Source organism: Anopheles merus, chromosome 2L, assembly GCF_017562075.2.
Source record: "Anopheles merus strain MAF chromosome 2L, AmerM5.1, whole genome shotgun sequence".
In the NCBI taxonomy this organism is placed as follows: Eukaryota; Metazoa; Arthropoda; class Insecta; order Diptera; family Culicidae; genus Anopheles; species Anopheles merus.
The window spans coordinates 53,246,220-53,268,236 of NC_054083.1; the positions used below are offsets into that span (position 1 = coordinate 53,246,220).

The 22,017-nt window shown below is 52.4% G+C and overlaps 2 protein-coding genes across 6 annotated transcripts in view; one reads left to right on the top strand and one right to left on the bottom strand.

The window, feature by feature from the left end:
• The window catches only part of LOC121594746 (CLIP-associating protein), a 155,301-nt gene that overhangs the window by 75,690 nt on the left and 57,594 nt on the right, over positions 1 to 22,017 (bottom strand). The window lies entirely within an intron of this gene.
• Positions 1 to 22,017, top strand: part of LOC121594750 (neurogenic protein mastermind-like) — a 33,163-nt gene that overhangs the window by 9,235 nt on the left and 1,911 nt on the right. For 4 of the 5 annotated variants that reach the window (XM_041918375.1, XM_041918376.1, XM_041918378.1 and 1 more), the window contains exons 2-7: positions 5,089 to 7,508; positions 7,627 to 7,798; positions 15,253 to 15,398; positions 18,753 to 18,941; positions 19,137 to 19,259; positions 20,111 to 21,716. In XM_041918375.1, coding sequence (XP_041774309.1) covers positions 5,484 to 7,508; positions 7,627 to 7,798; positions 15,253 to 15,398; positions 18,753 to 18,941; positions 19,137 to 19,259; positions 20,111 to 21,265 — 3,810 coding nt within the window. In that variant the 5' untranslated portion in view covers positions 5,089 to 5,483 and the 3' untranslated portion in view covers positions 21,266 to 21,716. Of the gene's footprint in view, positions 1 to 5,088; positions 7,509 to 7,626; positions 7,799 to 15,252; positions 15,399 to 18,752; positions 18,942 to 19,136; positions 19,260 to 20,110; positions 21,717 to 22,017 lie in introns of those variants that run through there. The other variant, XM_041918379.1, reaches the window with a different exon arrangement.

Here is a 22,017-nt window from a genome sequence, read left to right on the forward strand (position 1 = left end):
AGCGTGCTAAAGCGAAGCGGGAGGATTTGAGGAAGCATAAAATTCGATTTATGATTTCAATTCCCAGCCACCACCACTCCTCTCAGCGACCGGTCCATCCCAACGATTCGTTTGCATTTTTCGAGCCGTTTGTAGCGACGACGGCGACGACCGTGTACTCGCCATTCCAATCGACATTCCAGCGGCATTCGAGCCGCGATTGCGCGCCTGATCCCCGATGACTAATGAGTCACTGATTTAGCGGATACCGTGTACTTTCGGCACACGATCCGCACGGTCGGTCGGTACAGGAATCTCCCTCGGGTGGGGAATTTGAATATTTCGCCGTAGCCATCGCTTGTCACCTTTTCTTTTTTGCCCCCCGCCCCCCGGAGCGGGCAGGGTCATAAATTGCTACATTTAGCCGAAGCACCACGTGACCCACACACGGGGGAATTAATCATAGAACTGGTGATCTTGCTGTCGGGCTGGCGGGAGTCACACGGGACCAGTGGAGCCAGGCAGGCAGGCAGGCAGTGGTGACCGCAAAAGCCGTTGCACAGAACCATCTCTACCTCAACAACAAACGAGAGCATTATTAATCGCCCACAAGCTTCTGACTGGGAGGACGAGATTTGCACAATAATAATCATTTGCGTACTCGCGCCACGCATCATTCACGACTCGTTCACGGGCCGTAAAGCGTGTGTGTGTGTGTGTGTATGCGCACGCCAAGATGTGCCAATGGTCGCCTCCGTCCATTGGATTTTTGAAGCATGCTCTCTCGATGCTCTCAATGCTAAAACAAACGTCATCGAGTGACATTATTTTTCTGGTTCATTCCGCCTCCGCTAGAATGAAGGGGAGAGAGGAGAGGGGTGAGACTAAGGAACATCACCTGGAGGGTGGTGGGGTACTGGTGTGCAGTTGAATAATGGGTTGCTGCACCGTTTGCTTCTAAATCGCTGCACAGTACTACAGCGCAACAACAAGCTGCAACGCTCGCCAGCCAACCAGCCAGAACCGTGTTTTGCGTCGATGTTTGGTCCTTCGAGCCGGAATATGGGGCGCACCTGACCGGCGGGAACGGTTCGGTTCGGTCTGTGCAACATTCGTCATACGCCAGGCGAACGAATGCATTTCTGGTACCGAATGAACCGAAACGCCGTGTCTTGTGTGCTGCAGTTTCAATGTTTGTGTGTGTCTGTGTGTGTGCTCGCTCGCGTTGATTGACACCTATGGCGTCACAGTTATCCTTAGCCTTAGACACGGGGTGTTGGATTGCGAGTAAACGGGCGACCTCGGCGTCGGCTTGCGGGCCTTCGCCGATTTGGAAGTCGGCATATTTCCTGGCAATCGCTAGACTAAACCTGTAGATTATGTTTAAGCTGCGGGCACAGGGTGGTAAGGGGTGTAAGGGACGCTGTCGCTTGCTGGCAAGTAGTACACGAGTAGTACACCCTTCCCAGGCACATCTCGAAGGCGATGGTGTAGCACCGAGAATGCAGCACCGAAGGACGCAAAATGTGTAGAAATCATTAGTTCACAACAACACCGGTTGAAATCAAACCCCGTGCTAATAGATGACGTTGGTGTTGCTTGATCGTCGTGATCATGTTGGGTGGGAGATTGTTATGTATGTTGTAATCGAGTGCAGAGACAGTCACTTTCAAGACGCGACACTCTTGCTGATGATCTGACGACGCTGGTGCTGTTTGTCTCAAACCGCAAAGGTAGTTGGACGACACTCCGACCCACCGATTCATCATCGTAGGTCTGCTGCCTCCATCGCAAACCCATCATCATCAGCAAGAATTATTTTATTATTATTTTTAAACACTCAAACACGGCACACAGCGGTGTGTGTCGCTCGCCCTCCGTCAGATGAACGCCGCATTCAAATCATAATCTTGAAGGATAGGTAATCTCCTCTATAACTTAGCGGCGAAGACGAAACCAAATGCGAATCAGTAGTACTTTGCTCCTAATCTTCTAGCCCTTGGAAATGACGAGGAATGTGCAGGAAATGGTTGGGTCGTAAACTTGCCCGCTCAAAAAGGACGGAAACTGCTGACGCACTTGGGTTTAGTTTTATGATTTGAAAGCTCCTAGTCCCTAGTTTTGTCAGGCCATTCTGCGCTCCGGTTGGCTTCTGTGGGGACACAGTTCCGTGGCGATTAGAAATGAGGTGAAGACGCAAAACAAGAATCAACGGCCAAAGCCACGAGAACTCTCTGTCCTCCCAAGGGCGGGGGTTCAATTTCTGCCCGGTGACAGGTGCACACCGCATCGGAAGCTTATGATGATGTGTTGCTGGGTGTGCTTCGTCCTAGCGTCTTCATCGCATCCTACTCCAAGGTCGCTCGCCGGCTCGCCATGCCACCGCAGCCGCCGCACCGGTCAGCGTGCGTTTTTCCTACCCCCCTCCCTCCCCACTCCCCCCCGTGCGCACATTCGGAATCACACGGCACGTCAGGCGGTAATAAATCTTCTATTTAATAGTTCACTTTTGATTGCACCTAAAATAATTACTACAATAGACGGCCGACAGCGCAGCGATGCGGTGGCGTTCCCGCTAGGCTAAGAATAACATCGGCCTGCCCGCACCCTTTCCCCCCTGCACCAATGCTGGGACTGCTGGGCTGAGGGGGGGGGGGGCACTTGGGGATGGACGGTATGTCTGCGCGGACTCTGAGCGGTTGCCCTTCCTCGATCAACACTTATTAATTCACGTCCGACTCGATGTCGGCGGATTCTTCGACCTGTCGACGGTTCGAGCCGGCACGGAGCGATTGGTAGCGTGTCTGCGGCGGGGAGGGTTAATGTGTGTGTGTGTGTGTGTCCACGAGTGCGCTTGTTTGTTTAATATTTAGGAAGCGGTGTAATAATAGCCGGAGAGGCCGGCCGATGATGAAGAAAAGAAAGAAAAAAGAAGCACACAGACACAAACAGAAACTACACCCAAGCAGCGGCCCTCCTGCCCGCTCCGTTTGCACACTCCCAGTTGGACAGGAATATACCCAGTTCGCTAAAAATATACACAGAAATGTCCCCATCCTGTCAGAGGAGAGGTTCTCCTTTTTGCTGAAGATCACACCACGTCCTCGCCGGGCGGCGGTGGCGGCAGCGTCAGAGGCGGCATTTTCGGCCCCGATTGGCGTTTGATTTGCGAATTAAAGGCGAATTTGACGTGACTTGGGTGGGTGGGTGGTGGTGGGGGAAGGGTGGAGCTGGTTGGGAATGTCTGGCCAGTGTAAAGTCGTGTCCTGTGTCTGTGTCTGCGTGTGTCAGTGAATCACAAACACGAGAGCGCGAGCAAGGTGTTAAGGTTTGCCATTGCCAGAGTGACGCGCTATCCAACCGGAGAACTGTAAATCACTATTATGTTGGTTGGGTTGGTAGGAACAGTGGTAGGGGAAAACACCGTAATGGATTTATTGGACGTTTCCTTTCTAGACAAAGCCAAATAGATGGAAGCGAAGCGCAACATTTCCAAATGGACATCAGACTTTGTCAGTCCATTAACTTCCTGCACGATTCTGGCTAGATCGTAGATCAAATGGTTACATTCTTTCCAAGTTTCATATCTTCGTGTCTCCAGCTTTACCCTCCTCCCGTTCGGGACTGACACAATTTAAACATACATTCGTGTGACGCACACGGGAGTTCTTCTTCCTCCTCAGACCAGCTCTTCACTTAGCGAAGACGCGATCGTTTATGCACGCACGCGACAGAATCGCCCCAATTACCGTCGATCGAGGACGATTCATCATCGTGTCACTCACAGGTGCGTCAACGGCGTGTGTTCCTTAGCCGCCGTTAGTTGGTGTACCAGGCCCCCCCCCCCTCACCTTTCACACCCTCTCGGCCACCCATTTCGCACGCGATCCACACCCCGCTGTACAGCAGCGCTTACCAGTAGGGAAGCCCCTTTGATTCAGCAGAAATCCTAACCTTAAAAATAATCCACACGTAAAACGGTTCGTTTGGTGCACGGAAAGGTTTGGTTCCACAACGGCCCATGGCAAGAGTTGAGGAAGAAGGTTGTCTCCACGTGAACAGTTTTCTCAAGCTGCAGCAGCAAAACCACACGATGGACACACACCGAATGTGTCGGTTGCTTCAACAAATTTTCAAAATAGCAATCTATCAACAATAGTTCGCCAACAAAACCGACGGGAATGATCCACGGACGGGGCCACACGAATGCAACTGCCCCGACTCGTTGGGAGAGAGAGCGAGAGAAGGAGAAAAGGGGGTGGTGGTGGTGGAGAAGAAAAAAGAAACAACTCCCGACTTGATCGTCAAAATGCATCCTTGCGGACCTTCGCGGTGCAGGAATGTGGTTAGACCTATGCTTTTTTCAATCTCTATTCACCCTCTCCCCTTCTTTCTCCTCTCTCCCCGCGAGGGTAGATGGATGATTATTCATTTTTTCTCACCCCCAACCCCCCCCCCATTTCCACTGCGCTCTTCGCCATCCTTCGCCGTGGCAGTTATTGTTATGACTACGGTTGCAGCTTCTTCCTCCGTCGCTGAGAACGCGATCCGATTTGCGGCAGACCTTTCCCGTGTCATTTGTCCCGACGGTACGGTTGCATTCAAGGGAGGAGGGGCGCTAAATCCCCACCAAGAGGATGTAGGGGTGGCAGGGCAACGATGGTAAGACAATCCGCTGCTTGAAGACGACGTGTTGGACGCATGAAAGAGGATAGTTGTGCTCGAGTGCGCCATTTTGTCATCGCAAAGGTAATGCTGGTTCGTGGTACTAGTCGCCATTGCGCGACCACGCGACAGACAGGCCGTGTCGTCGTGGGTTTGCGCTTCGGTGTCCGATTCGAAAGATTCTTCTCCGATGATTAAAATACAATAGTACAAGAAGCAGACGCAGCAATGCGTTCGATTCGAGATTTGTGCTAGTGACGTGTGAGTGTGTGTGTGCGTGTGTGTTCCCCCCTCTTTTGCGATGTTATCCAGCGACAGATGTGTCCCGAATGTGGGATTTGTGTTGCATCCAACAGCAGGTGCTGCTTTTACCGTGCGGTCATGTACACACTTGTAGGTTACTAAACAGTGCAGTGTTGTTTCGTTATCTTTCCCCTTTTGAAGCAAAACACATGCAATCGTTCGTGGTGCAATCGCCAAAAGCAAAACAGATAATTTATGCATGCGGCAAACATAGAAAGATCGCGAGTGAGAACAAGCCCTGCCCGATGGCTGGACGAGTGCTTTGCGACTGATACACGGCGTTCTTCATCAACCGAGCACGGCACGCAACGCATCACCCAGAAGCGCGTCAAAAAATTGTGCAAAATTAGCTCCAAATTGCGGGCCCATCGCGTTGGGTGATCTGTTTCGCGCAAACGGTCAATCAGTTACCGTTACATCCGACCCGACAGGGACAGTGGTGCGGTGGGCCTGTGCTGGACTTGGTGTGCATCGCAGTGCTGGGTGTTGCAGTGGTGGCGGTGGCAGTGGCAACAGCGACTGGAGCAGCAGGGAACATGATAAGACAAAAGTCGGAAGACTGGGATGGCCCAGGGCCGAGCGGGAATGGTGGCGGCGGCGGCAGCGGTGAGGGTCTCACATCGCCCGGGATGAAGCGCAAGAACGAGTCCACCTTTCGCCAGCTACAGAACGACGTGATGGGTAAGGCTCGCTCGACATTAAGCACTCTCGGCGACGTGTGGAAGACGAGCAAAAACACGCTGTCCGGCAGTGGAGGAGCAGCATCCAGCGGTGGTGGTGGACAAATGATGGAACAGTACCACGACACTGGTGGTGGGGATGGTGGCTATGATGGTGGCGGTGGAGATATGCAAGGCGGAGTCGAGGCACAGTTCTCCACGCCTCCCCGAAGTCCCAAATCGGCAAAAGACAAAAGCTCGCTTGACTTCTTCCTGTGGCCGAAGGGTAAAAGCAAAGATGGATCGTCCAAGAGCAGCCAGAAGAAGGATAAATCGTCCAAAAATCAACCGCCAACACCGGGGTACGGTGGTGGCGGAGAGTACGAACCATCGAGCAGTTCGAAAGCGCGAGGCACCAAAGAACCGTCGGGGACGGGAACGATTCGCAAGCCGGGCCCGGGGCCAGGTCCTGGGCAGGCACGGGGAGGACCACCGAACCATCATCAGCAGCAACAGCAGCAACAGCCCGTCACTTCCAGCACCCAACATTACCAACACTCGTCTAGGGCGATGAAGTATCGCTACGACTATCCCGACAGTGCCGACCAAGACTTTCGGCAGCGATCGCTAGATGAAACGAGCGAGTACAGTCGATCGATGGAGGACAACATGACGTATGTGGGTCGTGACGAACAGCAGGGAGGGGGCTCCGATCGGTACGGCGATTACTACTCCTCCGACAGTAAGGGACGACCAAAGTCTTACAACGAAAAGTACTCGTCGCAGTACTACGACTATTCTCCAGGCTACGATCACCACCATCAATCTTCCTCACGATCACACCAACGATCTCATCAGCGGAACGAGCGGTTCGAGTACGACGACCAGGACGACCAAGACGATCTCGATATGCCCGGACAGGGAGCGAACGTCAGCTCTACTAACGCTAGTCAATCGAACTTACGCAAATCTACCGGTGCCGGGGGAGCGGGTGGGTCCTCCAACACGTCCTCCAATGCCGCCGCTTCACCGCCCGTCCAGAAGCACATCCTATTCAACGAAGAAAACGACATCCTTTACTTCAAAGAGAACCAGCGTCCGTCCAAAACAAAGTCCCTGAACGATCATCAAAGCCGTGGGGTGGATAAGCAGCAGCAGCAGCATCAGCATTCGGGCACGCGTGGACCCTCCAAGTCGGCGTCATATCCCAAAGATGGTCATCACCATCATCATCATCAGCAACAACAGCAGCAACAGCAACTCTCACCGAATCAACCTCTTCAGCAAGCTCCCTCTGCCCTGCGTAAAGTGTCCCGCGACGAACGACAACAGCAGCAACAGCAGCAACAGCAACAACAACAAGCTCCCCAACAACGATCCGCACCGACAACTCCCTCTTCCAACAACGAACCGAACATCATACGAGCGACGCTCAAGCTGGAAAAGCTGTCCAGCACTGGCGCACCGCTCGGAAGTTCCGAACAGCAGCAGCAGCAGCAAACGGATTCACCAAAGCCTAAGGGAATTCAGAAGCAGTTTAGCACGATTGTTAACTTGCCCCGGGGTATGAGCAATACTTTGCCACGTGGTGGTGGTGCCCTCGAGTACGGACAGTCCAAGCCGGACAGTCGCACCGGTACAATCCCGGAGGAGCCGTCGAGCGGCGGTGGTGGTGATGGTGAAAAACGCACCACCGGACGGAAGATTTGCTTCCAGGATGAGCCGGTGAATGCGTCCGACCGGGTCAAGTGTCAAACGTTGCCCCGCAGTGCGGTCCGCAGCTCCGTACGGTCGTCGACGATCAAGTCCACCACCGAACCGAACATCGATCCCAGTGTGAACGAGTACTTGGACACGGATATGACTTTACCGCGCAGCGGGAGTCTTGATTCGGACCTAGAGGTAACATTGTTTGCGCGCTGTTGTGTTCCACGTCCACGAATATTGTTATTTTACCTGTAAATGACTTCAGAACCCATGTCTAATTGCCTTTCCCATCTCTTCTCTACTATCTCCACAGTCACAAGCCATGCGGATTGTTCGAACCGTTGGCCAAGCATTCGAAGTGTGCCACAAGCTGACCATACAGGACAGCGGAGACAACCTCGGCGACGATCACTCGGAGCTGTGCGATGTCTCGGAACAGGATCGGTGCTCGGATCGTATCAGCGAAGACGACGAAATCAAAAAAGGTAAGGATTTCCGTTGAAAGCTCTCCGCCCTCAGCGAATGGGTAAATGATTTCCCTCCGAAAACGTTCCTGGAAGATATCAAAAATTGGATATTGCCAGAACCCAAATTCAATATTTATCTACCATTATTCGGGAAAGTCGAAACCAGATTGTGCCAATATCCGGCCAAACCATTGAAGTCGGTCCAACGGGCTTGGGCTCGATTCGCTGAAAATTTCTCTTTCGGCACGTACGTACGGATGTGTCGGTACGCGGTCGCGATGATACAGATTCATTTCAATTTTGTTTGAGCCCCGAAGCGCTTCATAATGGCGTCGGTTAGCATATTTCCGCCAGCCGCCCAGCACAGCACAGCCACGATTATACTAATCGAAAGCGGTAGAACTCCACTCTCCACACCATCGCCGAAACCGCTGGGACCGTTCCAAACCGATCCGACCAAATCGTTATCCTCGGCCGGTGGTAGTGTCGACTTGGAGCTTTAATTAAATTTGCACACCCTCTTGCACACAAACTCCTCCCCGACAGCGGCTCAGAATGGGTTTGATCGCATCCCCAACACGTAGAACGGTAGCGCAGTAGGAGCATTCTGGACACGGGAGGGTCGTCGGGGAATTCTTGATGTTACTTCGCATTCGCATTTGTCAGCTGTGCGAAAGAAACCGTACAGAAGGTACCGAGCAAAGCAACGGCAACGGTCTGTATTTACTGCTTTCGAAACGGATTCCTAATGTACCTACCACCCGGCTGGGGACGGGGATAAGGGCGATGGTTTTAACGCTCCGTTCGGTTACCGTTCACCCGGAACAGCCTCCAAGCGAGCCATCATCATCAAAGAACAAAACCCCGCGCGGATGGCTGACACTTCAAATGATTTCATCAAAACAGAGTAGCGAAAAAGGCCACCGACGCGGTCGCTCGTGTCTGCCGTGAATTGATTAGAATTCTTTCACAATATTACGCGACATAATTTAGTCCTCCGTGGACTCATGGCAGCGCGGCAGTGTTTGCATAAAACCGGCCTGTCACAAAGAGTCTCTGGGTGCTGCCGTTTGCTGTAGCCGGGAAGCGGCACAATCATTCGTTTTGTGCCATTCTTTCGTCCCAGAATGCGTCGGAGTAGATTTTCTACTTTCGCTTTCCCTCGTTACAGCCCGTAAGCATCATATTCGCATAAAGAAAGTAAAGTATCTTTACCACTCCACTCACTCCGTTATTGCCCAAAAGCGGCGGGAGAAGTCTTGGAACCGTAGAGATTTGTGTTTGTTGTTTCGTCACATTCTGTTACACCGTTACGCCGGGAAGGCTGGCGCTTAGGAAAGCTTGTGGAACTGCTTATCTCACTCACCGTCCAATTTCGCGTCCTCACTTCACGGTTCATTTAACGCGGTCCGGTCGTCTTCGCTTTGGCACAGACGCGCGAAGGCGAAACTTCCATTCCCATTTCATTTCTCTCTCCTTGGAGGGTTTGGAACGGGGGGGGGGATGGATTTTGTTTTCCACGTCATCCCCACCCATCTCGTTCTCTCGTTCCATCAGTATCGAACATCGGGAAAATAAATCTCGACAAGTCATCGCTTCAAATTAAACTTTATCCCGCGAGCGACCGTTGCTTTTTTTTCTTCTTTCCTTGCCTTGCCTTTTGTTTTGCTACGTGTTTGTGTCACCTTCTTTGTGTTTGTTTCCTCATTTTTTACACACACACACACCGGAACGTACGTGGGATGATGTGGTGGTGGGACTCACCGGAGAGCCGGATGCCGCTTAGTTCTGTTCTGATTGCGAACGCGGTGGTTTTACTTTACTTTATTTACTGTGTGTTTGCGTTCGTTAGCCAGTTTGCGCTTAGTTTGCGCTGACAGAACAGAAAAGAGCCTGAGTGAATATACTTCTTTTCCCCCCCCCCCCTCTCTCTCTTCTTGTTGCCAACTTGCCTACACAACAAACAAACGAACGAACGAACGCATGCACGCACGGTAAATGTGTTTCTATGCCTTCTCCGCAAAAGCTCGGATATGAGAAGGATGTGGTTTTTAGGTAGTCTTGAGGATTCCAAGTGAACTTCCCACGCGTTCCGGTTTTTCATTCCTTTTTCTTTGCAAGACGCATCTCAATATCCGGAGCGGAAGGTAACGCGATGTAAGACGATGCCGGTGCAATGGTGAACAGGACCGGTAGAAGCCACCAGTCTTACGCGATTGCTTTACGTGCGTCTCTCAATTGATGTTGGGTTGGGAACGAGGGGGGCGAACGAGCAAGTTGGGAAATTTACACTTCTGACAAGCTCGCGCCACGGCACACGGTGGAAACTCTCGCACAAAACTCACGTAATTATGTTGCCCAGGCTGCATGCTGCGTGTTTGTCTGCACACCTGTCCTTCGCCTGGCACACAAAAGCGAATCCGACGACGGCCAGGACCAATGGTTTCATTTGCTTTTAAAATATTCTCGCTTCGTCATGCCGGGGCACGTGGACGTGGCATGTGAGCGTGAGCGAATTATCGCACCAAGCAAGGAATCCTTCGCAAGGCTGGGTGAAGCTTGGGGCTTCTTGGCACAAAGGGGCGGGAGAGGGGAGAGAGTAAAATAATCCTTGCTCCACTGAACCAGAACACGATACGTGGTGGGCGCGCGCCCGGGCCTGAGCCGTTCTGCCACCAAAAGGAAGTCCCTCACTGCTGACGTACAATGGCAGATCTTATTTCTCTCGGGACACGGGCAGCGGACTAGGGCAACGAGATCGAAGTGTGTGTGTGTGTAGTTGTAGGGACGGAAATGGCTTCTTTCGGGGTGTGATTGAAACGAGAGTCTCGTTTCCTACCTCGTTGTTTGTTGAATAAATAAACCGTCACGTACAACGTGTGTGTGTGTGTTCGGCTAGCAGCATCAGCAGAAGAAGTAGTACATGGTAGTAGCAACAGCACCAGCAACAGCAGCAACAGCAGCAACAGCAGCAGCAGTAGAAGTAATGTTATGGACAAAACAACAACGCAATGGACGAAAAAAAAAACCTTGCGCCAGCAGTAATATCTTACCATTAAGCGAAGCCAAGCCAAGCGCCATGCACTATCGCTCATTCGCTCTGTTTTTCAACGGCTCTTCTCCTTGTGTTGGGATGTGAAGCTCCGTCTACCAGTCCAGGGGCCGGGGTTTGTGTGGTTGCCGGAAAAGCCATCGAAAATAAAAGAAAACTGGCCTCTGCTGGACTTGCCGCTTTGCGCTCCGGAGCTCGAGAGCGAAACAGATTGTGTTTATTTTCTTACGATCTTCGACTCTGCCCCTCGACAACCACCTCCGCCACCCATTCCGTCTTACCAGACTCGTCGCTTTCTAACCAGATGTGCGACTGGCCGGAACAGTGAGCCAATTCTCGCACCTTCCCCCCTGCTCGATCGATCACTAGAGTTTGGTCCCCGAAATGATCTGATTTACAATATCAAAATAAAATTCACAAAACCCCACCCAACCGGCCCCCCCCCCCCCCCCACCCTTTGGCTTATTATTGTTTACGCTGGTGATTAATTGCCGGTTTCGATCGGTTACGCTGGCCAAATAAATCACTTCTTCCGAAACTCACGCCGGTGGTCGAAAGGTTGTTCCACTTTCCGTCTCACTCTACTTCGGCTTGATATTCCAGGCGTGAGCGTGCGCGCGCGCGAGTGTGTGTGTTTTCGCTGCGTGGCACACGTACAAGCGGAAGTGAAAATCGGTGAGAGGGAGAGGAATGGTGGTGATGAACGAAAATTGTGTGAAAAATCAAACGTTCCGTACCACGCCATCCACTGAAGCGTGTGATTTGATGGGGAAGGAAGGGGAAGGAGGAGGAGGAGGGCGCAGCAGAAGACACACAGCAAGAGAGAAAAAGAGACTCTCAGTGTGTGTGGTGTCGCGTACAATGTTCTGCTTCTTGGGCCGTTTTCTTGCCCCGTTGCCAATCGTCAAAACCGGACGCGCCAAAGTCGATGAGGCGTTAATGGTTGATTGATTAAACGGTGGACACGGAGGGAGTGTGATCTCTTTGCCATTCCCTTAATCCCTCCTCTGCGCCATTAAACCATCGGTGCCGGGAAGCCGTCCTCATCGTCGGCCAAAAACCACTCAATCACCGTCCTCGGTGTCTATGTGGAGACTAATAGAATGTTTGCTTCTTTTTAATCCCCGTACGCCTTCGATGTGACGATCCGTCGATCGCGTGTGCTGCTGCATCATCATCATCATCATCACCATGAAGTGAGCATCAGTGTTGCGTCGTGTTTTTTTGGTGCGCATTCACGCTTGGATCCCAATTTAGCGGCCGTGCAAAGATCTCGTGCTCGGGGGGAGTTTCTCTTCGCCCCTCTCTCCCTCTCTGAGCAGGGCATCCGAATTTTATCTGTCAATTGAACGTCACATTGCACGCGGATTATGGTCGTACACATCGTCCCTTTCCATAGAGCGGCTGGCTGCTACTGCTGCTTCTTGTTGCTGCGGCGTCCTCGTGGAGCATCAGCGTTTCACTCTGCACGGGCCGTGATTTTCACCCGATCGCTCCCCGGGTCCGACTTCAAGGTGCACAATGACGTCAGAGCGTCGGGCAGGAGAGGGCCGTTACACCTACACGATGTGTTCCCTTCTCGCGCTCGGCGGGGAACTCTGTCGCTTTCAATCGGGGACACGCAAAATGAAACATGCTGGCCACATGTCGGACTCTGCTCGGACACCCGGCCGGGTGAATGAAGGGGCGAGAAGTAGAAGAAGAAGTCTGTCAACATGGCGTCACGCAATGCGAACCAGGGCCACGTGGCCGCCGTGGTGATTGAGTGCAAGGGATGTAACCCCCCAGATCCCTCCCCATCCTCACGGGGGGGGTTCAACTTGTGCGCGTTCACGAGATCAACCTCGTGATCGATGGAAGCAGCGGATAACTGTTAGTGGGAGTCATATTTTTCTTCCGTTTGCTTATCGATAATATTTACCTATCCCTTTCCAACCCCCCCCCCCCCCTACTGTGGGGTAGCGTGGGTGTGGTTCCGCCCACCTGTCCGGTTGAAACTGTTTTATGCGTGTGTTTCCCTTGTGTTTCATGTTGGTGAAAACGTGACTTTGATTTGCTATGAATTATACCGCATCAATGTCTGGGCGAGTTTGTTCGCCTTCCGCACCTACCCACCCACCCACCAACCCATCCCCACCACCACTTCGGTCGGTCAACATCAATCGATGCCCAGGATCAGGATACAACTTTGAAGCCCGAAATGTATAAACAACATGTCATTTGAGAGCAAATTGAATCGTTTTTCTTGCCGGCGCGCGTCGCCTTGTCCATCGCCGCGGCCACCGGCTTTCTGCTGTGTTGTTTTTAATTAGTGTATCTTTTCACAATTTCTGCTTCCTCCCCCATCAACAGCGTGTTGTATGCATGTATGATGCGTGTGCGTGTGTGAAAGGCTTTTTGGAAGCAGATTTTCCACCACGGCGCACTGCGGGGGAACTGCGCTTTCAATCTCCTGTGTGTGTGTGTGTGTGTGTGTGTGTGTGTGTGTGTGTGTGTTGTGTGTGTGTGTGTGTGTGTGTGTGTGTGTGTGTGTGTGTGTGTGTGTGTGTGTGTGTGTGTGTGTGTGTGTGTGATCTGTGAAAAGCCGGCGGGATGTTTTATGCTTTTTTTTTGTCTGTGATGATTACGTTTTCATTTGCGACTTTAGCACGCAGTGAGATTTCCCGTGCCGCACGATACCGCCGTACACACACACATGGACTCATTCGTGAGAGGGGGGAAATTAAATTGATGTTACCGGTAAACGACAGACAGCATGGAGCATGGCACAACGCAACCAGGAAGTGCGAGAGAGCAAAAGGGGGGGGGGAGAGAAAAATCTAATTTTCCATCCGCAGCTTCCCCTTCTGATGTGAGGAAAATCAAGGGCGGAACGTCAAAACAGACCGGGCAATACGGGTGGCAACTGGCGAAGCAGAAGGAAGGGTACGATTAATGTGCGAATGGACGAGACAAAGCGATGGTGATCTTTTTTTTTTTTTTTTTGAAATCGACAAACATTCAATATTTGTACTTGCGATATGATAGGCCGCTCGGGTATTGTACAGCGGGCCTGATTCATATGATGCCACACACGCTTTTAGTAAATGCCACCACACAATCCGCACCGATTGCACTAGACAAAACACAAATTTGCTGGCCAGCAGCGTTGCGATGTCGTCCTGTCGAAGGGAAGATTTTTCATTCGCTTTGCCGTGCAGGTGCCAGATTTGCGGTGTACCCGAGGGTTTTTTTTTGTGCTAGGAAGGGTCCAACGTCTGGCCATTCTTTTGCACATCTTTGATCAATCGGCTGTCAGCAAAATTGTTGCACACAGTGCCGTGCTCATGTCCAATCGTTGGTACGGGCATGAGAAAGAGAGGGATGTCACCTTTCCATGCCACCCTGTATCCTCCTCCTCGTTGGCCACCTGCCGGGATTAGGACCGCTTGGACGTTCTGTATTTCCCCCCTCCCACCGTGCTAATCCCGCCCTATTCCAACTGGTTTGTGACCATGACAGACAGCGGTGACGTTTGTGGTGAGGACGATCTTGACTCTTCCGCCTCGAACCCCTCCACCGTTTGGGACTTCCAATTGGGTGGACATGGTCAGCGCTACCAGCACTACCAGCTGTCCAAACTCGTTCGACACTGTAATCTATCCTCCCAGCAGGGCTTAGGGCCGCGCGCACTACACCTCAACCCCCAAAAAGGGATTCGATCGTGGCGTAGGTTGGCGGGAGGTCCAACGCGAGGGAGGGGGCTAGCCGTAGAACGAACGATGATGTTGTCGGTGGATTGATGTTGTTGATCTAAATATAGCGTTCGTTTCTTGTTGTCTCTGTCTCTCGCTCTCTCACTCTCCCACTCGCGTATCTTCGTCCAACTCGTCGCCTACCGCGCTGCAACACAGTCAAACGAAGACGCGAGAGACGCGGACTATTCTAACCCAGTACCCCGTTTGCTCCAACACCGTTTAAACGATGCACCCGCCTCGGTTCTAGAAGACCCGAGTTGGCCTCCATCAACGACGTCATTGCACGAGTCATCGGGATCGGGCTAGCAAGCAAACCTCGCCCGCACGACCCTGAAAACGTTGACCGGCGCTCCAAGCTACCACAGACACAGTTCAAAGCGATTGGCTGCTTGCTCCAAATCTAATCGGCAAAGCGAATTCTTGCTTTGATTCCACCCGTTTCCCACCTGGAGCCCCGGGAGCGAGGAATGTTGCTTGCCCTAAAGTGCAATGTCTGGAATTGGCTGCCTCTCAAACCCACCGCCACTGCCTTCTTCGGGAATGCAATCAACTACAAACCATCCTCCCTCCCACTCTCTCTCTCTCTTTCTCTCTGTCCCGGAAATGTGAAGGATTTCCATAATAGCGTTACGGCGAGAAGGAAATGATGGTTCTCGGTCTAATAAATTATCGATTAATTTCAGATCCGGCGATAGCGGCACACCACAGCGATTCGCCCCGTTTGACCCGTCCGGACCATCTGGAGCTGGCCCTGCTGCAGGCCCCGGCCTCACCGTCGTCACCGGCCGCCACCAGCAGCACCAGTCTGCAGCGATCGTCCACAGCACAGGTAAGCAGAGCAAGCAGGACTTTTTCCCCCACAGGACTTTGTTTTGGGTTGGTGGAACTTTCCGGCACAACCGGGCCCCGAAAGAGGGCGGACGGGCTGGCGGTGTGGATCGTTTGTAATTGAAAAACGTGTCACACCGGGACCGAGTGATTTCAATATTTAACGATCCCCGCTCGCTCTCCCCTTCTCTGTCCGTGTCTCCTGTTTAGAGGTGTCGGTCGGACGTCGTAGGGATTTTTGCCATCGTTTTATTGGATTGTTCTGATCCACTTTTCACTTTCATCACCTTTTTGTGTGTGGGAAGCTATTAGAGGGACCACCATCGGCATGCAAAGTTTTACCCCGTTTCTTCTACCCCGGGTCAACTTCCAACTACCGGATTAAATCTACCGCCTTCCGCTTCATTTAGCTTATCCGGTAATGAAATTGTGCGCTCAATGGTTTGCTAAAAACTTCACGAGAAGCCCTTTAAATACATTAAACCATATTGTGAAGGTGTGGGTCCATTTCTATCATTTTTTGTGCCCCCCTAGCTAAAGCTTAATTAAAGCCAATTCGACCCCTACCCCCTCCCTCCCCCCCCCCTTGCCAAGTTTACACAGACCGTGTTCTATATTTCACTGATTGAAATGGAATGCAAACATCATTAATCGTTTCACCGAAAACGCGTGATTGATGAAAGCGAACCTGCCTCCTGCCTCCTGCCTCCTGGGAATCGCGCCATCTGCCCAGCATCGTTCTCCCGGGTGGTCTCCGAACGGAAGCTGGCCGTTTGGGACTGGCGTGGGTTCATCACTTCCGCCGATCGGATCGATTTGTTTTGCTGCTCCACTGCCGCCCCTTCCCCCTTCCATGGTTTTCGATGGTTAGCAGATTAAGAAAAACCAATCGCTGAAAAAAAGCTAACACACAAACTAACACACACAAAAACAGAACAAAACAAAACATCGATTCACTCACCGCCGCCTGCTGCGTTTTGGTTTTTGGTTGAAAATTGCCCGTAATACAATTTCACGCACCGATGATGCACACACCGCGCGATGATGATGGCTGACGGCGGTTTTGTTTGCACGGGGACGCCACGACCATCGTCCGGCAAAAGTCTTTCCCCTTCTCCCCTCCCCCTCGCCCCTTGGAGTCGTCCGCTCACCAAGGGCGGAGGAGTGTGGAATGTTTTTTTTCCTAAGCCGCTGGAAGAACTTTCTGCCGCCGCCGCTTCGTCACTCGGCAGTGAAAAGAATAGACATTTTCACAAAATATAATTTTGCACTCCACTTCACACTTGCGCTCACAAACACACACACACACACACACACACACACACACACACACACACACACCAACACACCCACACAAGCATATACAAACACTCCGTCTGGTCCGTTCATTCGCTGCCCCCGAGTCCCATTGAGAGGAAAAATGAAAAGGAATTTCCTTCCGTAAACGTACCAGAACCACCGGGTACCAAACCCAGCCGCAGCATCCTCCTCCCTCCATTCCGTCCCAGACTGCTGCCCCACGTTCTTCGGCCTCAAAAGCGGATACACTTATGCACGATATGCTTATGTATTTACATTTGCCCGCTCGACGGAAGATAATTAGATTTCCCACTGCTAATGCGCGCCACCACCAGCCAGCCTGGGACCCTCCCACTTTGTCCTCCCTCCCCCCCCCCCTCCTCTAGCTCGTTGACAGTTTGGCACGACAAAAGTTTGGAGTGTTCGGTGTTTCCTTCCCATGTTTTTTTTTCTCCCTCTCCTGGGTGTCCCATAATAAAATTTAGCTTAGAAAGGACGCTTTTTACGGTTCCATAGAAATGGGGGACCGACCATGGGTAACTTTCCACCCTGCTCCAGTGGTATGGTGAGGGGGAGGGGGGAGATAGCGAACCAGGGTGGGGGGGGGGGATGTAGGGAGAATTTTAATTGCTTATGGGAGCGTACAGCTCCCACCCCGATGTGCGAGGACACGCGATAATATTTGGAGATTGCGGGGCTGAGGGCGAACGATGCTACAGAGATGGCGAGCCGGGGGGGAGGTGCTTCTGTCCTCTCGAACACCCCCAACCATGGGCAGCAGTAAAGTGATGGCACCTTGTATTTAATCTTAAACAAGCGTCAAGAATGTGGAACGGCAGGCAAGCAATGCGAATGCGGCCTGGGGGGGAGAAAAGACGGGCGGCAGCAGAGCGACATGGAGACGGTTTTGCGAGTGCCATAAATAAAACCTTTTTCACAAAAGTGAGGAGGCGTGGCAGTGGTAGATGGTGACAGAGGTGGAAGGAAGGAAGCAGAGGACTTTGCGGCTGTGGCGTTGAAGAGGGTGATGTTTTCGAGCAGAACTTTTGGAACAAAAGGACACTTCGGGGGGATCGATGATGTGCAACGGGGAAATATAAACGAATTTTCCAAACCATCCCCCGCTCTGCACTCCACCTGCTCCAAAGCAGAAAAGGTTCTGAACTTCCCAGCGTCTCCCAGCTGCTCCTGCTTCTCTCCCCAACCGTGCAGGGTTGTTTGTTACTTTTGTTTGCGAGATGTTTGATTCTCTCGCACACTTTTATCCCCATCCGTATGATGTATGACGTTAATGTGCGGTGTTAAACACTACATTTACTTGGCAAGGGCCAACAATGTGTATTCACGCTTGGGATATGTTTACCGATCAACCTGTCGTCATGCTGAGAAGCTTCAAATGGTCTTTTAAAAGGCGCATTATATGTCTAAGAGGGTATTTTCGTTTGTGGATTATATCATTATACACACCTTTCCCCCACCAAACGACATCAAAATCATCAAAAGTCAATTTGACACTCCAGCGATTGCGCCGTCTTCGTCTTCGTCGTACGTTCTCGGTCTCCGGGTCCGCCATTAGTAACCCTGCATCTAGTCAACCGTCCCGGCCCAAGTGGCACTCTCGCCTTGGAAACGCACCATTCCCTGGCAACGCTATACAAACGCACGTGCGCTCTCCCCAACAGGAGAACACCATTGACGACGCTCAATTTAAATCGAATCTTTGATTAGATTATTGGTTTCTCGCAAACGCGGCAGCCAAACCACTCCAAAGGCAGTTGCCGCGTCTTGCCAAGCCAACCTGTTAGCAGGTTAATGCGAAATCAGTGCCGGAACTGCTGCTCGTCATTTAACCTTTCATAGCCACACAACAACGGATACAAGGCTCCCAGCGCTACCAGCAGCCGGTGGTTGTTCCACGCTCTGGGACACGTTCCACGACGCCCGTCACGTCGTCTTTGTAGGGCTAGATGCTGCTGCGGGATTCCCTTGGCGCGATAAAACTAATGCACACCGCATTTATCCACTATCTCCCACTCTCCCTCGCTCTCGTTCACAGGAAAAGGAACCGCCCGAAGTGGGATCATCATCGTTGGCCAAATCTTCCCCACTGTCGGCATCGCGCGAAATGACGAACCTGCGGGACCAGCTCGACCAGCAGCAGCAGCAAACGCGCCAAGTGCTGGCCCAGCTGATGCTCGTCCGTGAGCAGCTAATCTCGGAAACGAATGCCCGCATGGAAGCACAGGTAAGAGGAGAGGCCCATGATACTGGGGAGAGGAGGGTGGGTTTTGCAGCAAATTACAATAATTTGCCGCCCAGCCTCTCACTCTCTGTCTGTTGATCATAGCGCGCCCATCATCATCCCTTGTAACGGCTCTGGGTTTGCTTCTACTTAATCTTCTTTTTCTTCTTCTTTGTGTTCTTGCTTCGCCCTCTGCAGGCACGTATCCAGCAGCTGCTGCAGCAAAATCGTGAGCTATTAGAGCACATTGCATCCCTCGGTGGCTATCACGAACCGGACCGACCGGGACTGTCCGCAACCGCCATCGGTATCGCACCTCAGGTAAGAACGAGTGAGCGAGCTTTCCTCCTCCTCCCCCCATTTAGGGTGATGAACGGGTGTGGAGAGGATGGGAAGTTTCTCTGTGTGTTCGTAGGATCGCCCTTTTTGCGCCTTTTCGTGTGTGTGTTTGTGTGTTTACGTTGTTGTCTTCTAATTTACCAACACCCCGACATTTTATGACCTCCTTCCTTCCCCATCGTTATGATGCCGCAGGCGCTTGTTTGTCTGTTTTAGTTTGTGCAGTAATTTTTTCCCTCTCGGTGTGAGTGATTGAGTCACGCGAGGCGATTCATCTCGCTCAAAAGCAGCCGCTCGAGAGGCGGAAAAGCAGAAAAGCAAGAAAGAAAAAAAGGCCGGAAAACAAATACCAATCAGAAGCATTAATCCCTAGCCCTCTCTCGGCGGTCCGGTTAAGCTATATATTTTCCTACCAGTCCAATTTACCCCCCCCCCTCCGCCCTCATCCCTCCCAAATCGCAACCATCTCCGCATCGCCCCACGCTTGTCGCCCGAAGGCGCAAACGAAACGAGTCAAAAAGCGCCCAAAGTTATGCAATCTCACAGCAAGCGAGCGACTAACCGAACGGACCTTGCGTGCTTGCTGCTTGTGTTTAGGTTTACTGTGTGTTTTTGTATGTGTTTGTGTGTGTGTCCATAACTTGATCGATGCTGATTAAATAGCCTGCAAGCCTAACACGATTCCAAAGCCGTCCAGTGCCCTTTGAGCCGGAAGCTGTCCGAGGTAAGTTTCATGCGCTTTTCGTTGCGCACGTGCAAAAACGTGACCGCCGCGCTTTGCCCTTTTCTGGCTCTCCCACGTTCATACTAACACTTTGCTCCCCTCTTTTTAGTTTTCCTTCCTGCAACAGCAGCAACAACAGCAACAGCAGCAGCAACAGCAGCAGCAGCAGCAACAGCAACAGCAACAACAGTTGACCGAACTGCTCAATCTCGGGGCAGCCGGGCTAAACTTTACGCCCGCCCTGCAGCAGCTGCACAAGCTGCAGTCGCTGGCCGGTTTGGTAGCGCCCACCGCGGCACCCACCAGCCCACTGGCCGCCCAGCAGGAGCTGTACAAGCTGAACCAATCGCTGCTAACCCAACTGTCCGGTGGCACTTTCCCCGGCGCGTTCTATCCCGGTGCCATTCCGACCAGCATCGCCCCGACGCCGCCGGGTGTGACGGCGGGCGGAGTAGCCGCAGGCGTGCCAAACTTCATGTTCACAAACCCGAGCGCCGCCGGCTTCGGGGCCGGGTTGGCCGGTGGCTCCACCAGCAAACCACCGTCCGCTGACAGTTCGAGCAAAAACTCACCGACGGCAACGTCTTCCGGCTCGAGCCGGCTTATCGGTGGCGGGGCAGGCTTCCTGACCGACACTGGCCAACGCTCGAACCGCCCGTCCTATGCGTCTTCCACGTCCACGCTGTTCGACGAGCTGCGGTTAGCGCGCAGTCTCGAGAAGGGCATGGAATCGCTCCGCACGGACGACGATGGGACGAGCCCGTTCATCAAGCCACTGTCGCAGGTCGGCACACTCACCACAATCGATCCGGACGGCAAGGTGAAGGTGGTGGTACCGATTAATCCCAACGAGCAGCAGACGACGAGTCAGTCGACACAGCAGCAGCAGCAGCAGCAGCACCACCAACAGCAGCACCAGCAACAGTTAGACATTCCGGCGGTCGGACCCAGCCGGAAGTCGGCCTCCTTCTCCGAGCTGCCGACCAGCGGCGGTGCGAGTGGCAGCTCGGGCACGAGCGGCACGGGCAGCCGGGAGGGCAGCGCCCGGAACGTTTCGATCCTGAAGGACAGCACGCGCAGCAAGACATCCATTCCCAGTCTGGTCACGCTCAAGGTGACGGACGAGAGCGGCACCACCGTCACGAGGAAGCTGCCGGCGACCCCGAGCTTCATCACGCGCAGCACCAGCGAGAAGGTGCCAAACCGCAGCCAGATCATGAGCCAGGTCCAGCGCACTCAGTGGGCCCGGCACACCACCAAATAGTGATCAGGGCGACAACGACGACGAAGGCGACGACAACGGCGGCTGCATGCGGACTCGGACCACAATTTCTCGTTACAATATCCTCCCTCTCTCTCTCTCTCTCTTTCTCTATGTATCTAGTCGGTTTTCTAACCTAAATAGCGTGTAATTATGTCGAAAGACACACCACCCGAAAGACCATCGACGACAGACTGGGTTCAGGTTTTTCGGGTCGGGACGGTCTCGGAACGTCGTTTCCATCCATCGCACTCGGTAGGAGAACGCATTACCGTGTGGCGGCGAAACAAGCGACGAAGGAAGAAGAACTGTAAATATTAGCAACAATTTCAAATTGAACGCTCATGATGACACAATAACGGTGATGGTAACGATGATTAGCAAATAAAGGTTCAAAGTTAAGTTAACAACAACAAAAAGAAGACCAACTCCAACTCCGGCCAATGGCACAATGGTGTTTTTGCGTTTTCCCGGGGTATTTCTCTTCCCGTTTTTTTGCCTTTTTTCCACCTTTGATCTTTATCTTTTTCGGGGTTCACGGGGTTGCTACCGCTAGATGACTATCGTTGGGAATGGGATCGATCGGTGGGGGAAAATTGAAAACCATTCATTACCAACCATTGCCCCGAAGGGCGTTTGCTTTTCGGGGTCGGCATTTGCTTCTTTCTCTCTTTGAATTCATCCCGCCGACCCACAGATACACACCGGAAAAAGGCGCAATTTACTCGATACGACCGATAAATCTGTTTGTGTTC